General features: G+C 40.8%; 1 protein-coding gene across 8 annotated transcripts in view; it reads left to right on the forward strand.

Annotated features, from left to right (window-relative positions):
- ARHGAP26 (Rho GTPase activating protein 26) overlaps nucleotides 1-14902 on the forward strand; it is a 445619-nt gene that overhangs the window by 363810 nt on the left and 66907 nt on the right. For all 8 annotated transcript variants that reach the window (XR_007127482.1, XR_007127483.1, XR_007127484.1 and 5 more), the window contains exon 20: nucleotides 8036-8189. Coding sequence is in view for 5 of the 8 variants with exons in the window: in XM_047730366.1 (XP_047586322.1) it covers nucleotides 8036-8189 (154 nt within the window). In the remaining 3 variants the exon portion in view is untranslated. The remainder of the gene's footprint in view (nucleotides 1-8035; nucleotides 8190-14902) is intronic.

Consider the following 14902-nt stretch of genomic DNA (forward strand, 5'->3'; position numbering starts at 1 on the left):
AATATGCATACAGCAGTACCTTTAATTTGTTGGGCCAAGGTAGTCACTCTCATTTGTGATCACCTCAGAACAGATGGAACAGGGTTTTTCAGTTGTGCTGCCAGATGAATGGTAGCAAGGGAAATTACATTTAATCTCCCGAGTTGCCACATGGATACATCATATAGCAGAAATGGGAGCGGTATATCTAGATGAAAGCTACTGACATAGAAGCTATACTTTTTCTGGACAACTGCAGAAGGTGGAGCCAGAAGGATTAGAGGATCAGCAACCGGGTCTTGTCCCCTTTAAAGTTCTTCCAAGAGGGGCATCTGGGTGGCTCAATGTATTAAGCATCCAACTCTTGATCTCCACTTAGGTCTTGATCTCAGGGTTGTTTGAGTTCAAGCCCTGCATTGGGCTCCACATTGGGGCGTGGAGCCTACTTGAGAAAAAATAATAATAATCTTCTAAGAGATTACAAAGTAACATAAAAAATAATCTTCTAAGAGATTACAAAGTGACATTTATCACCAATTTTTGTCTCAGATTTTTAGTACTTACACCAAGGTGTTGAAACATGTTTCTTGGAACAGTAATTCTTAGACAATTTGAACATTGTAAGGAGCTTATTAAAAATACAGATGCCTGATCTCCTCTTCCTCCTCCTTGGTATATTCTGAATCAGGAGGTCTTGACTAGAGCTCAGGTATCTGTATTTTTTTTTAAGATTTATTTATTTATTAGAAAAAGAGAGCAGGGGAAGGGGCAGAGGGAGAGAGAGAATCTCAAGCAGATTCTACTCTGAGTGTGGAGCCAGACGTGGGGCTTGATCCCACGACCCTGAGATCACGACCTGAGCCAAAATCAAGAGTAAAATGCTTAACCTACGGAGCCACCCAGGCACCCTGGCATCTGTATTTTAAAGAATGCTTTGGTGATGCTAATGCCAGCTAAAGTGAGAGACACACCAGCTTGGGGGGAGGGGCAAACAGTCAAGGTTGCTCATTTCTGTCACTACCAGAACATCTCTTTGACTCTGCTGAGGTCTGCGTCAGCCCGGTGTGGTGTTGGAAAGCAGGGGTTCTGCAGTCAGGCTGCATTGTTTCAGTGCCATCTCTGTCACCTAGCAGCCCTGAGAACTGGAATGCATTACTTTCCCTTTCTGAACCTCCATTTGTTCATCTGTAAAATCAGTCACTAAGAACAGCTTCCTTGGAGGGCAGTTACCATGATTAAGTAAGCCAGTGTAAGTGCATGTCATACACTTGATACTGCGCCTAGAACTTAGTAAGCACCTAATAAACATTAGCTACAATTGTGATGGTTATCATCAGACTATAGTTTTACATTACATTTTGCTAAGGAAATTATTCCCCTTCTGGATCCAGCAGATTCCAAAAAAGAGGCCCATATGTGAGGGGAATGCAGAGTCACCCTGGCCCCAGAGAGAGCTGATTTGATGCTTGAATTCAAATACATCAGCAGCTGGGATGAGTTGTACAGCATTGCTGGGGCTGCGAGGTGGGAATAGATTCTTGGGCTTTGTTTTAACACAGATCACACTAACTAGCTGCTGGGATTATAGCTGTCATTAATTCTTTTAGTGCATTTAATTCACCCTGGACCCACTACCAGACAGACCCAGTGAGAGGTTAAGAATTCAACTCATATACTCATTTGTGTCTTCCTTGTTGAAAAATAATTGGGAATTCATATTATTCAGAGGCTTACATAATGCCTTTCTCCAAGTGCTCAAGGCTGCAGCATGTGCCTGTTCTCAGGTTTTGCCTCTGCAGATCCTGGGTACTTTGGACACACCTGTTTGTTTTGGCAGGAGACACGTTTATCCACATGGATTCTTACTGTCGCACAAACTAAGGTATCATGTGGCTCTTGGCTTAATTATACTTAGTTACCATATGTGACTGAAAATGACATAGTTGATGTGGCCATTTAAAAAATGATGCCCTGGAAAGCTAATGGCAAGAAAAAAGTTCAAGGTAGATCATGAAATGAAAAAAAGTGTATTGCGGTCTTATGTGTCTGGCTTTATCAGTTAGTGAATAAAACAGGTAACTCAATATTGTTTTGGTGTTACACCATTCTGTTAAAAGTATATATGCGTGTATTTTTCTATGTATAGAAAAACAACTAGACATTTACACAACAAAATGCATATATGCTTTTCTGTACTTTCTAAATTAGAGAGGAATGCATATTTTTTATATATTGACTGATTTTTATATTATTAAAATCAAACAGCCTTTTCACACATTTTATATACTATCTCAAGCCCATTTTGCAGTGAGTCATGGTATAAAAATAAGTAAATATATATAATTTTTCTTTTTAATGAGCAATAATGTAAGCAGTTTATCGAAGTCTCCCTCACTCACCTGGGAAGCAGAGACTTAAGGAAGAACATCCCTACTAGAAAGCAAGTTCTCAGATGGAAAAGAAGGCTATGTTATAAGTAGCAGAGTATGTATTTAACTCTGATCATTCAACTCCCTGTTCAGCCATTAGGTAGGGGTTTGTTTCTACATTGTGGTTTTTGAAATGGTATTGTTTCGGGGATGGGCTTCCCTGTTGGGCCTCCATGCCTCTTTCCTGTGAATCATTTCAGCCCTGGGCCAGCCGCAGTGATTCCCCCGCTCCCTCATGAAATCCAGTTTTATTGGCATTTTTTTCCCCTTTGCAAAGAGAAGGGTTTTTTATGAGCACCATGGGAAGGAAGTCAGTCAGTCACTCCACATGGTACCAAAATTGGTAGTTTTTTTGAAGACAACCTGCCAAAAGTTCTAATATTATGTAGTATGTCCTATGGTCGGAACAACAATTTGACCACATTTTTCACTTATCAATTCACTGTTTAGTCCGTCATTGCCCAAACTGTTTTTTTAAGACTCTTTTTTGAAACATTGCCCAAACTGTTTTTATGTGCCCAAACACATTGCTCAAACTGCTTTTTGAGATTATTTTTATCATAGGGACTGACGCTGGGTCAACACGAAATCATTCCACCTCAGATTTTAGTGTGGCTTGGCACGCCACTATTATCAGGAACAAAAACTACCGAGAAAAAAAATACTGCTTCAGAAAATCTTTTTCCAAGCTTCTCATGTACTTGGGTGTTTCCCAGAGATGGTAAACTCAGAAATTGCTGTGCACTCATCATTTTTTATTGCAAAATTCATTAAGCTGCCATTCTATTATCATCCTATCTTGTCAATATGATACATTACAGACTTCATTGCAAAACTTTAATAAGCAGGAGAAAGTACACCTCTCTCCGTACCACAGCAAGGGAAAGCCTCTGGGTATTTTGCTTTTGTCTTAATATTTTTTGTCTCAAGCCTGTGTCTTTCCAGAATTTCCGTCAGTCTGGTAACTCCCTTTCCTCCCTGTTTGATCATGTAGAGAGCATTTTCCCTCCTTAGGGCTCTGTGAGGCATCATGAGCTGCTGTTAAAGAACATTTCTCTTCCCTCTTTTTGACAGCTAGTCTCAGACATCATGGAAAGATGATGTTAGTCCGTATTCTGACGGACGTCCGTGCGTGGTGGGAAACCTCCCCGAAGTTACGTTGCAAGTCTGTGTTTCCTATTTATCCTCCCACTCTAGGTATTCAGTGGGCTAGAGTGTTGAGGCTTGCCGAGACATGTGAATTCGGTTTGGTTCTGCATGCACATTCCTGGCCTTGTTTCTGGGTTCTGTGATAAACAGAGACCCTGCCTTTTGTATGGGGGGGTGGGGTGTGAGGATGGGGAGGGATTGTCATTAGAGTGAGCAGGAGTCACTTGGTAAATATGGAAAGTGAAGTTGCTTAGCTCCCAGATTTCCATGGCAACCCCCAGAACAAGTACAATATCACCAAAATTATTCTGTGGCTTTCTTTTTTTAGTTGCAGTGATTTGGTTGCATAGTCATATTTTTCCACTCCTGATTTGTACAAAAAACACAGACTCTGCCCACTGTAACCATTACTTTGGTTTCAAGGACATTAGTGGTCCCTGTCTGAACCACCTGGAAAATTCAGTCACTCGGAACTGCCTCTTTCTCTGCTAGCAGAATACATTTTCATTGCTTATTGTCACCTTATATTTATTATTTGTCTTGTAACATTCATGGAGCTTTAGTGTATATTATACATGGGCTGGGTGCCATGAACGTGTGACTGATGCCAACCTCGCAGGTCACTGTAACAGATGCTCGAGGTATTCTGTATGGGCATACGTGCCCCTGTCCTGAGTAGTTTGCATTTCTCAGCACTAGCACCACATCTAGTTTATCACTCTTTATAGAAACTGTGTTCATGAAAACATTCATCACTTACCCATACATGTTTACATTTGCTGGGGGATTTATTTTATCATTTCCTTGCTTCTGAGCTCTTGTCTTCTGTGACTAAAATGAAGAGAGTTTCTTGTTGACAAACATGTTTGTAGAAACCAAGCATCCCCACTAACTTCATCCAGTTTAGGAATACTCCTGAGTTGCGGACATTCTTTCTCTTTTGGTCATTTTAGAGGTTCTCTGTGATCCTTTTGCTTTGACTCATAACTGTTGTTGTTTTTCTTATTCAGTCCCCTAGCCTATAATTTCCTTTTCTTCAGCAATGTAATTGCCATCAGTCTTCCTTATACCTTCTGATGAGGATGCCAGACCTGGTTTGAATCATCAATGTCTCTGAGAAGTCCAGGTCTGGTATTGGAACAATTTGGTTAATTTAATTTTCTTTTAAATAATGTTTTAGGCTGCCTGTTCTCGTTATGTTTTGCTGTTAGGCAAAGTACTCATCTGCCCACCTGACAAAGATCCCCGTGTTTGACATTACTGAATCATGTTCTCTTTTTTTCTTAATTCATGCCAAATGCTTTAGAATTTGTCTTGGTATAGTTTGCCATACCACTAAAATGTGTGAGTTGCTGTGGATTTTACTCTCCACCTCTTCTCTGGAATGACTCTCACTGTCCTGCTCACCCTCAGTAGGGATCGTCAGCATTTCAGCTCAGAAACCTATCCACCTAGATGTTCTCAGTCTCGCTATTTATGGTCTCATGTCCAATAAAACTGTGGTGGTCTTACAGTCTGAGAGTGCCAGGTTTCCAGATTTCCTTATCATGTGCCCATTGAGTCATACCGTTAAAGAGTCTGACTCTTTAGATGTATATTTGGCCATCTTGACTGCAAAACTATGAAATTTTATGATTAATTTTTTTGTGTTTTTTCTTTTTGGACAAAGACACCTTTCCTTGATCTTTTGCTCTTGTTATCATTTTGTTAGAGATTTTGCCATATGTATCAGGCCCACAATACCTAAATATAGGTCAAAATAGAATCTCAAAAAGGATTTACTTCCTAAAAAAAGAGTTCTAGTGTCCTCCACTGAATGAACTGCTAGAAATCCTTGAGTTCAGTTTGGGGGTAGCCACCCATTTAATTTTTGCGGCCTTTCCAGGCCAGGCAGGGTTGGGCTCTCATTGTCCACCCTGTCCTCATTCTTGTGTGGGTTCATTTCAGACAAATGTCAGCTTCCATATGCAGCAGTGTTCCTTGCTTAGCTCATGGAGAAAGCCAGTCTGTAATACTGTAACAGAAGATATGGTCTCAAAAATTTTACCCAAATCCCATTTACAGAATCAGATTCTTATATGAGGTTAGGATTCTGATAAAGTGTTATTATGTAAAGGAAAGCATCTTTATCTAATTTTTTTACAGTTGTGATTTCAAAGCTTTATCTGTCACATGTTCAATCTTAGGTTGTTCCTAGTCTACTGAGGAAGGTAGACATATGAACAAATAAGTATGTGCAAGTCACTAATAAATATTCTAGTATACATCTGAATAAAACACCTAGGAATTAGTGTAAGGGTGTTTATTATCTGGGAATGTGTGTTTGGTACTCACTGAGTATTCATTGAATAGATGAAAATTGAAGAAACTTCCATCTCTTTTTCTAATGTATAGTAAGTCAGGGGAAAAAAAAGTCCCAATAATATTTTAGAAACACTAACATGTTTTTAGCAAGGTGTTGTTTTTAATTTATAGAATCATAGTCCTCTTAAGGGCAAGTAAATATAATCACAGGAGAAATATGAGCTGTGGTTATACTCTTAGGTTTCCTATGAATTCAGAGAATTACATCGTGCAAAAAAGTTGGCTTCAGACTAGAGTTAATGAAACTATTCACCTCTCCTTCCCTGGGGAGCAGAAATTGTCTTCATTGAACCCCAGAGAAGTATGTTGAGTGCCCTTTCCTATATGGTGGTCTTGGGCTTCTCGGTCTTTTTCAGAAATCTCAACGTGAGTATTTTGTGCAAAGGAAAGTTTGCACTGATTCATACTGGTAAGTGGCATATCCGTTTTCTCAGTGATCCCCTAATTATGTAATTTTAGAGTTGTTTTTCTTCCTGATAGCAAGTTCCCATTCAAAGTCCCTGTTAGTTTGCCTACATCTGGGTGCATTGTAATTCTTTTGGTTTCTCTTTCTTTGTTGTTCCTGTTTGGAACTTAAGCTCTTGTAATATGAATAGTTCCAAATCCCAGGAATCAAGTTAATAATCTACTTTTTTCAAAATCTACTTAAGAGTTGAGAAATCTCCCAATAGCCTCATGGAGTTTTTGACTCTTCTATAGGATTTTAGCATGGCATAGAGAATTTGCCAAGATATTAGGGGTGTTGGGGTCTTGGGGGTTGTGTGTGTGTGTGTGTGTGTGTGTGTGTGTGTGTGTGTGTTAAATGTAAAGATTACTCTAACATCATTGCATAAGCATGATAAATTTTTATTCACATGACTAGTACAAATGGAAAAGTTTTGTTTTTTTTTTTAATTACATCACCCCCTTTATTGCCTGAAGAATTCAAATATCACCCTCTGAACTACCATGTCAGTAAGTCTAGTCTGTCTTAGGGACATGGTATATCTCCAGCTTGTTTCAAAGTTCCAGTGAGGAGTAACCCACATAGACTGGGTTTCCTGAGAAGTGAATTGATTGCCCACAGCATCAGCTGATTTCATTATGGTATATCTGTAATGAATGTGGGACAAGAATGACATTCCAAGTCTCTGCTATTTTGCTACAGCAGTGGTGCCTGTGCCATTTAGCTAAATTATCCCAAAAATGTTTTCTTCAGCACATGGTTCCAAGTTTTAAAGATGGAAAGAAACAGAAAGTTCTTGACTTTGAACAGTCTTCTGAAGTTTACAAAATGCATTCTTGCATATGAACCCACTTCATCCTCATGAACTCCTTGAGCTGTGCAAGGCAGTTCTCATTCTCCCCATTTTGTAGATGCATTAGCCAAGAAACAGAGTGAAAACTGCCTGAGGCCACTCAGACAGGCAGGGGTAGAGTTTCCAAGAGAACTCAGGTTTCCTCCCTCCAGGGTTAGTAATACTCTCCAAGTATTAATGTGACTACGTAGACCATGAACTCGGTTTTTTAATATGCAGACAACTCTGTAGCCCTTATAGATCTATTATTTAAAGAACTGACTTGAAGCTAGACATCAACTACATGGAGCTGGAGGCAACCCAGGAGCGTTTGTCTTGAGAGTGGTCAGGAGTGTAGACTGCAGAGTCATAAGGATGTTGATGACCAAGTAGTAGATATTTTATGGTGAGGTGCTATAGAATTGGAGGTAGGACAGGGTCTTGACAATTAAGACCATATTGGGGGCAGGAGTTTTAGAATCAAAGGTGAATGTCACAGAAACCAAAATACAAGGGCGCTCTGAAGGCTACTCTATGTTCTGCCCATCTACCAGTCAAAAGAAGAACAAAATTTATGGTGCAGTGGTGGTAGGGTCACTATTAGGAAAATGCCTGGTCTGACCCATCAGGCTGAACAGAGGTGGGTTTGCTCCAAAGTTGTAAGTCACCTGTTTGTCTTCCTTTCCCACCTGTAAATCTTATCTTTCCTATGTCTTCTTCTGAGCTTTGCTGAGATCTCAATCCATTCTCATTATTAGTAGGTTTTTATATATGTTGAAACAAACTATCCCTATGAAATAATAGTAATATGGGGTTTTTGGCTTTATTTTTCTCCAGAGGAACAAAGAAACAGCATCATCAACTCCAGTTTGGAATCTGTTGTCTCATCAAATGCAAATAGCATCCTTAATTCCAGCAGCAGCTTACAGCCCAACATGAACTCTAGTGACCCAGACCTGGATGTGCTCAAACCCACCCGGCCCAACTCACTGTAAGTATGATTTCTGACTGCCTTCCATGGTAGGGCTTTGCTCAACCATCCCACCTGGACTTTATGCTCTGGCCCCATCTGACTTTGAGCATTGTCCCGTGAACATGATTTTAACCTTCTTTCTAAATGTGGAGCTTGGCTAGTTTGTTGTGGATTTTTTGAGCATCATCATCTCAGAGGGGAATCATTATTCTTAACATACTGCTTCTTGGCCTTGGTGATCTTTGATTTGCCCTCCTGCTAAGATGGCTTTGGTGATGGCTGTTGACTGTGCTGGCTGCTGGGCATGAAAAGCGATTTCTTTTAGTTTTATAAGACATCCAGGCACTGTAGCAACTCAGGAGATCAGTAGCCAAGTCTGTTTCACTCATTTATGTTGTCTTGGTTTCCCTTCTCCCTGATGATGTGGAATATGTCCAGTGCTACCTCTGTGTCCACTTCTAGAAAGAAAAGCCCTCCAGTAGCCCTTACAGTGTTCAGATCCTCAAACCTTAGCACAACTGTGATGACATACCAGAGACTAGAAAAGAGAAGAACTTTTGTTGCTTCACCCTTGGGTGATAAGCATCCATAGCTGAGACAGGCAGTTTGGGGCTGCTTGTCTAATCCTCCACAGAAACTAGATTCACTGTGCTAGGGCCAGAAAGTCCTCCCTTGTGGTTTCCTCCCACACTGCTTAGCATGCTTCTTCAGACCACCAAATAAATCTTGTCAACTAGAGTCTTTACAGAAAGAATGTAAGGCCATGACCAGAACAGCTGGACTCTCAGGCTGCGATTGTGTAAGACTTCAGAAGAGCAGAATTGACTTTGCTTTTCTCTAGTGAAAATAGTTCGAAGTTCAGCCACAGATTGTCTTCAGGGCAGTCGTTGCTTCTGGTGAGACACCAGGATATCAGAACCTTTTCCTGCCCATCTCCGGGCGGTGGTTGTGTGGTCACACCCTGCCATTCTATCTCTGGAAGATATTTACAGATCTGCAAAATGGGACCAACAATTTTTTCCTTAGAAGAAACTCGGGGATATTAAGGCATAGGGGGAGAAGAACTCTAAAATGGACTTAGGGAGTACTTCTACCGCAAATGAAAACGGTAACGTAAGATGAAATTATGTACTGGGAAAACTCTTTTTGTTTATGAGCAGTGAGTCTCTTCTGCTTCTCCATGGCGAGACTTGCGTATGGAATTTCCATCCCTCATTGTCTGGCTTTGTCAAGCACTCCTTTACCTGCTTTCCTCGACTTAAAGAAGATTCTGATTTCTTTTATATCTCTCTCTTTTTATCCCCCATTTTGTTTAAACTTCTGTACCTGTCAGTTACTGATGTTATTTGCTGCTCAGCATGAGCAAGGTTGAATTTCTAGCCCAGTTTGCTTACTGTTCTCTGATCTTTGCCAGCAATACCATTTAATGGTCTTTAATTTTGGTGGGTTTTTTCTTTTTAAGATTCTATTTATTTATTTGAGAGAAACAAAGTGAGCAAGAGAGAGAGAAAGAGCAGTGGGGAGGGGCAATGGGAAAGGGAGAATCAAACTCTGTGCTGTGCAGGGAGCCCAGTGTGGGGCTTGATCCCAGGACTCCATGATCATGACCCCAAGCCAAAGGCAGATGCTTACCTGATTGAACCACCCAGACGCCCCTCTTTCATCTTTGTTTTTAGCAGCTGGGAGCCCCCTGAGTTACCACTGAGTATGGTATATCTAAAGAGGCTGCTTTGGTGGTTAAATGGTACAAAAGAGGGCAATGTCTTTATTTATTTATTTATTTATTTATTTATTTATTTTTGTGATTTCATTTTTTTTTTCAGTGTTCCAGGATTCATTGTTTATGCACCGTACCCAGTGCTCCATGCAATACGTGCCCTCCTTAATACCTAGGCTCACCCACCCCAACCAAAAACCCTCAGTTTGTTTCTCAGAGTCCACAGTCTCTCATGGTTTGTCTCCCACTCCCATTTCCCCCAACTTACTTCTCCTCCATCTCCTGATATCCTCCGTGTTAGTCCTTACGCTCCCCAAGTAAGTGAAACCATATCTGCTTGACTTATTTCACTCAGCGTAATCTCCAGTCCCATCCATGTTGATACAAAAGTTGTGTATTCATCCTTTCTGATGGAGGCATAATATTCCATTGTATATATGGACCATATCTTCTTTATTCATTCATCTGTTGAAGAGCATCTTGACTCTTTGTACAGTTGACTGTGGCCATTGCTACTATGAACATTGGGTACTATGAACATTTGGGGTAAATACCCACTAGTGCAATTGCAGGACACTGTCTTTTAAACAGGTCCTAGAAGAGGGGACTTGAGGTTTTTTTCAGTTGTCTAGATGTGATTTGTTTTACATAAGACACTGGGGGTCACTCTGCCAGTGACCCCCATCCATAGGGACTGTCCTTGCCTGCTCCAGAATTTGGAGGCTTTCCCAGGGCAGGAAGAGTGATGCCAGGAACAGTTGTACTTTGTTTGACTTTCAAGGAAAGTTAGAGGTAGGATAGTAGATAGATAGATAGATATAAAACGTCTGCTGTCCTTCCAGGCTGAGTGAACACCTGACTGGCACCTGTGAGTCTTGAGCCCCAGGCTGCTCCTGAGGCAGAAGGAATGCTGCTGCTGGCACTGATGCCAGAGTTTGCCGTAGCCTCACAGAGGCCCACCCCAAAGGCGCCATGAGCTCTGCGGGAGTTTTGCCGACCATTTCTGAGACCCAAGGCCCTGAATGGGCCATATCCAAGTTTGTGCCTCCCTTCTTTTTTCTGCCTACAATTGCTTGGGTGGGCCATAGACAGAAGCTAGGTGGTCCTGGGAAATAGACGCTGCAGTATTTGGCTATAGAAAACGAATTCTGAAAGGTCTGGGAGCACAGTATGCCATGGTGACTGGGCTCAGTCACAACCATCGGAGACCACTGAGGTCTCAACCTCAGTTCTGGACACTTTCATTCCCTCTATCATTGTTCACTTTGACTTACACAGAGATCCTTGAGTGGGAATACTTAACGATGCAGATGAAAACAGAAAACAGAGTCAGATGGTGGGGTATTATTATTACTTTGATTATTAATTGGGCATGAGGTAGGGAACCAGTCACCAGAAACAGTCTGTTCTCCTTTTTATTTCATTCATTTGTTTTTCATTGTTTTCAGAATGACTGGAGTGGTCATTATGACCATGTGACCATCATAATGAAAGGAACATGCTTTGTGACTCAGCATCATTCGGTACTTTAGAGACCACATTTTGCTATCTCATTGGTAAATCTTTCCTAATTCTCTAAGGAGATCAGGACCCTCTTGTTTGTGTGGGCATAATGCTAAATCGGGCATCAAAATTAAAGATGCACTATTCTGGCCATGGCAGGGCAAGGTTGCAGGGTTTCCATTTTGGCAGGTCCTCAGCTGGACTTCCTAAAGTGTAGCCATCCCTCTTGAAGATCAAAGACACTTGGTAAGTCAGGACCAAGGCCCAGGTAGTCTAAAATTGTCAGCAAATATTGCTGACCTATTTTGTGCCCAGACCTCTGCTAGGCTACCAGGGGTAAATGAGAACAGGACGATTCCTGGCCTCGCCATGAGTTTGTAGTCTGGCTAAGGAGAAAGGACAATGGTATATGGCAGTGCTAAATGGGATTTATAGCTCATAAGTGGTTTTAGAGTTCAACAACCATTAACTGATCATGTTGAGTACATGCACCAGTCAGAATATTGGAAAAAGTGGATAGTGAAAATGTGAGGTTGGTGTTCAGTAAGATTAAATAGATTAATATGGATGGATGAAGTTCATTGCAGGTGAGGGGGATGAGGGAGGCAGATGATCCAGGATGGAGAAAAACAACCTACAGACAACACAACGTGTGTGTTGGTAGAGGGGAAGGTTCCTTCCTCCCCTACCACTACCACCAAAAAATAACAACAAACCACATTTCTTTCTTTACTTATTTATATGATCTCTACACCCACTGTGGGGCTTGAACTCACAACCCCAAGATCAAGAGCTGCATGCTTCACCAACTGAGCGAGCTACGTGCCCCCCCCCCAATTTTAAAGTATAAACCAACCTTTTGTGCTGAATAACTAGACATTCACATGGGGGAAAAAAAAACTAGATATAGATTTGACACCTTTCAAAAAATTAACTCAAAATGGATTCTAGACTGAAATGTAAATGCAAAACTAGAATTTCTAGGTGATATAAGGGAGTCTATAGGTGACGTGGGTTTGTCAATGACTAGGTACATGATCCCTGAAAGAAAAAATTTGTAAGTTGAACTTCATTGTGGTTAAATCTCGTGCTCTGTGAAAGACATTATTAAGAGAAAGAAAAACCAAGCCCAGAATAAGAGAAAATATTTACAAAACTCATATCTGATAGAGGATCAGTATCCAAAATATACAAAGTATGCTTAAAATCCAATAATATGTAAAAAACCCAATTAAAAACTGGGCAAAAGATCTGTATAGTCACCTCACCAAGGAAGATATTTAGATGCAAATAAGCATATGAAAAGATGCTCAACATCTTATATCATCAGGGAATTGCAAATTAAAACAATGAGATCTCTCTGTACACCTATTAGAAGGCCTAAAATAAAAAACAGTGACAATACCAAGTGCTGTAGGATATGGAACAACAGGAACTCTTACTCATTGCTGGTGGGTATGCAAAAGCAGACACCCATTTTGAAAGATGATTAGGCAGTTTTCTACAAAGCTAAACATAGATTTCTCATACAGCAGTCCAGCAGTCATACTCAAATATGTTCACTCAAATGAGTTGAAAACTTAAGTTCACCCAAAATCCTGCAGCTTTATTTGTTATTGTTTGTTATTGTTATTTATTTGTTATTGTTACTTGTTATTGCCAAAACTTGGAAGCAAACAAGATGGTCCTCGGTAGGTGAATGGATAAACAAACTGTGGTACATCCAGACAATATAATCCAGTGATAAAAAGAAGAGAGCTATGAAGTCAGGAAAAGACTTGAATGAGACTTGAGTTCAGACTATTAAGTGAAAGAAGGCACTGTGAAAATGCCACAGCATGGTGTGATACCAACTCTATGACATGACGGAAAAGACAAAACTATAGACTCAGTAAAAAGATGAGTGAGAAGGAAGGGTGCATAGGTGGAACACTGGGCATTTTTAGGGCAGCAGTACTATTCTGTATGACACTGTAATAGTAGATGCCAGACATTATTGGTTTTCAAAACCTATCAAATCAATAGAACACAGAGTGAATCCTAATGTAAGTAATGTTAAGTTAATGTAATATTACTAATAAATGTACCTCACTAACAAAAGATGTTAATTACAAGGGGATTTAGGCAGCAGAGAGAAATAACTCTGAGTTATTTTGAGCCATTTTTCTGTAAACATAAAACTGCTTTAAAAAATTAATATATTTTTTTAATCTATAGTTCCAACTTCTTTTGAGAAGTTAGAAGATTTGGCCACCCTACATCTGTGTGTTACTTGGTAACAAGTGATGTTCTCCACAGTGGCTATCTTCTCACAACTGGCCTGCTTCACTCCTTACCTCCTGGCTATAGGCCTATGATAGATGACATACGGCCAAAATCTTTGTAGCTCCCATGAAGAGGTGGAGTCCTTGGATCTAGGCTGGCCTTCATCTCCTGCCTTGATTTGGCCAATAGAATGTGGTACAAATGATACCATGTATAACATCCAAGCCTAGGCCACAAGGCCTTGCAATTTCCCATCTCATCTTCCTAGAATCCATGTAAAAAATCTAGTCTAGTCTCTTTCAGCATGCAAGACTATTGGAGAGAGAAGCCCAGCTGTCCCAGCCATGCCCAACCCGGGGCCACTCGTCAGTTGAATGCAGCCACATGAGTGAGTCCAGGAAGGACTAATAGAAAAGCTGTTGTTCAACCCACATGCATGAGAAATAATACATAGTGGTTTTTTAAGCCACTGAGTTCAGGTCAGTTTATTCAGCAATAGTTAAATGACATAGGCCTCTGCTTTTGTGACCTCAGAATCCTCAAGCTGCCGTGGGAGGGGGTGGGGTTGCCTGGGTAAGGTGGAAGGTTAGGAAAGGCTCTCACCATAGAGAATGGCAGCATGGAGACTAGCTTGTCAATTTTCAGAATCTTCTTTGAAAGCAGATGACTCATAAGTGAGATTCTAAGAAGTTAAGAAGCAAAACAAAACCCATAGCTAATGACTGAGGCAATCAGAAAGATAGCTCAAACAGTGGCATGGAAAGCAGGAAAGCTGAGGTTTCACTCCTGGCACCGACATAGACTGGCTGGTACCCGACCTTGGCCCTGAGTGCGCCCATCCCCTGCTCCTTGTGCCAGAAGAAGTGGGTCTGACCTGTCTCTAACTACGGAGGTTGTTCAAAGAGTGCTTAGAAAGGACTGACAAAATAAAAATCACTCTCCACTCCCACAATGACCAGTGGTGTTGGCCTTGTGGAAGATAGTGATTTCTGGAAGAAATCTGGAAGACTTCTTTCTGGAAGATAGTGATTTTTAAGAAGGAGGTAAACAAATGCAAAGAAAAAAATTAGGGGACATCCCACTAGGGACATAATATACTGCAGTAATTCCCTCAGGTTAAAAACTACTAGGTAAATGCTTTCTTCAGATTTCTGGGGTAGGGATAGAGGGGTTTATTAAGATAGAAAGCATGCTAGGAGGATGGAAAATGATTATAGCCATGGGAGGAACCCAAGATTGGAGTTCT

The sequence above is a fragment of the Lutra lutra genome, chromosome 5, assembly GCF_902655055.1.
Source record: "Lutra lutra chromosome 5, mLutLut1.2, whole genome shotgun sequence".
In the NCBI taxonomy this organism is placed as follows: domain Eukaryota; kingdom Metazoa; phylum Chordata; class Mammalia; order Carnivora; family Mustelidae; genus Lutra; species Lutra lutra.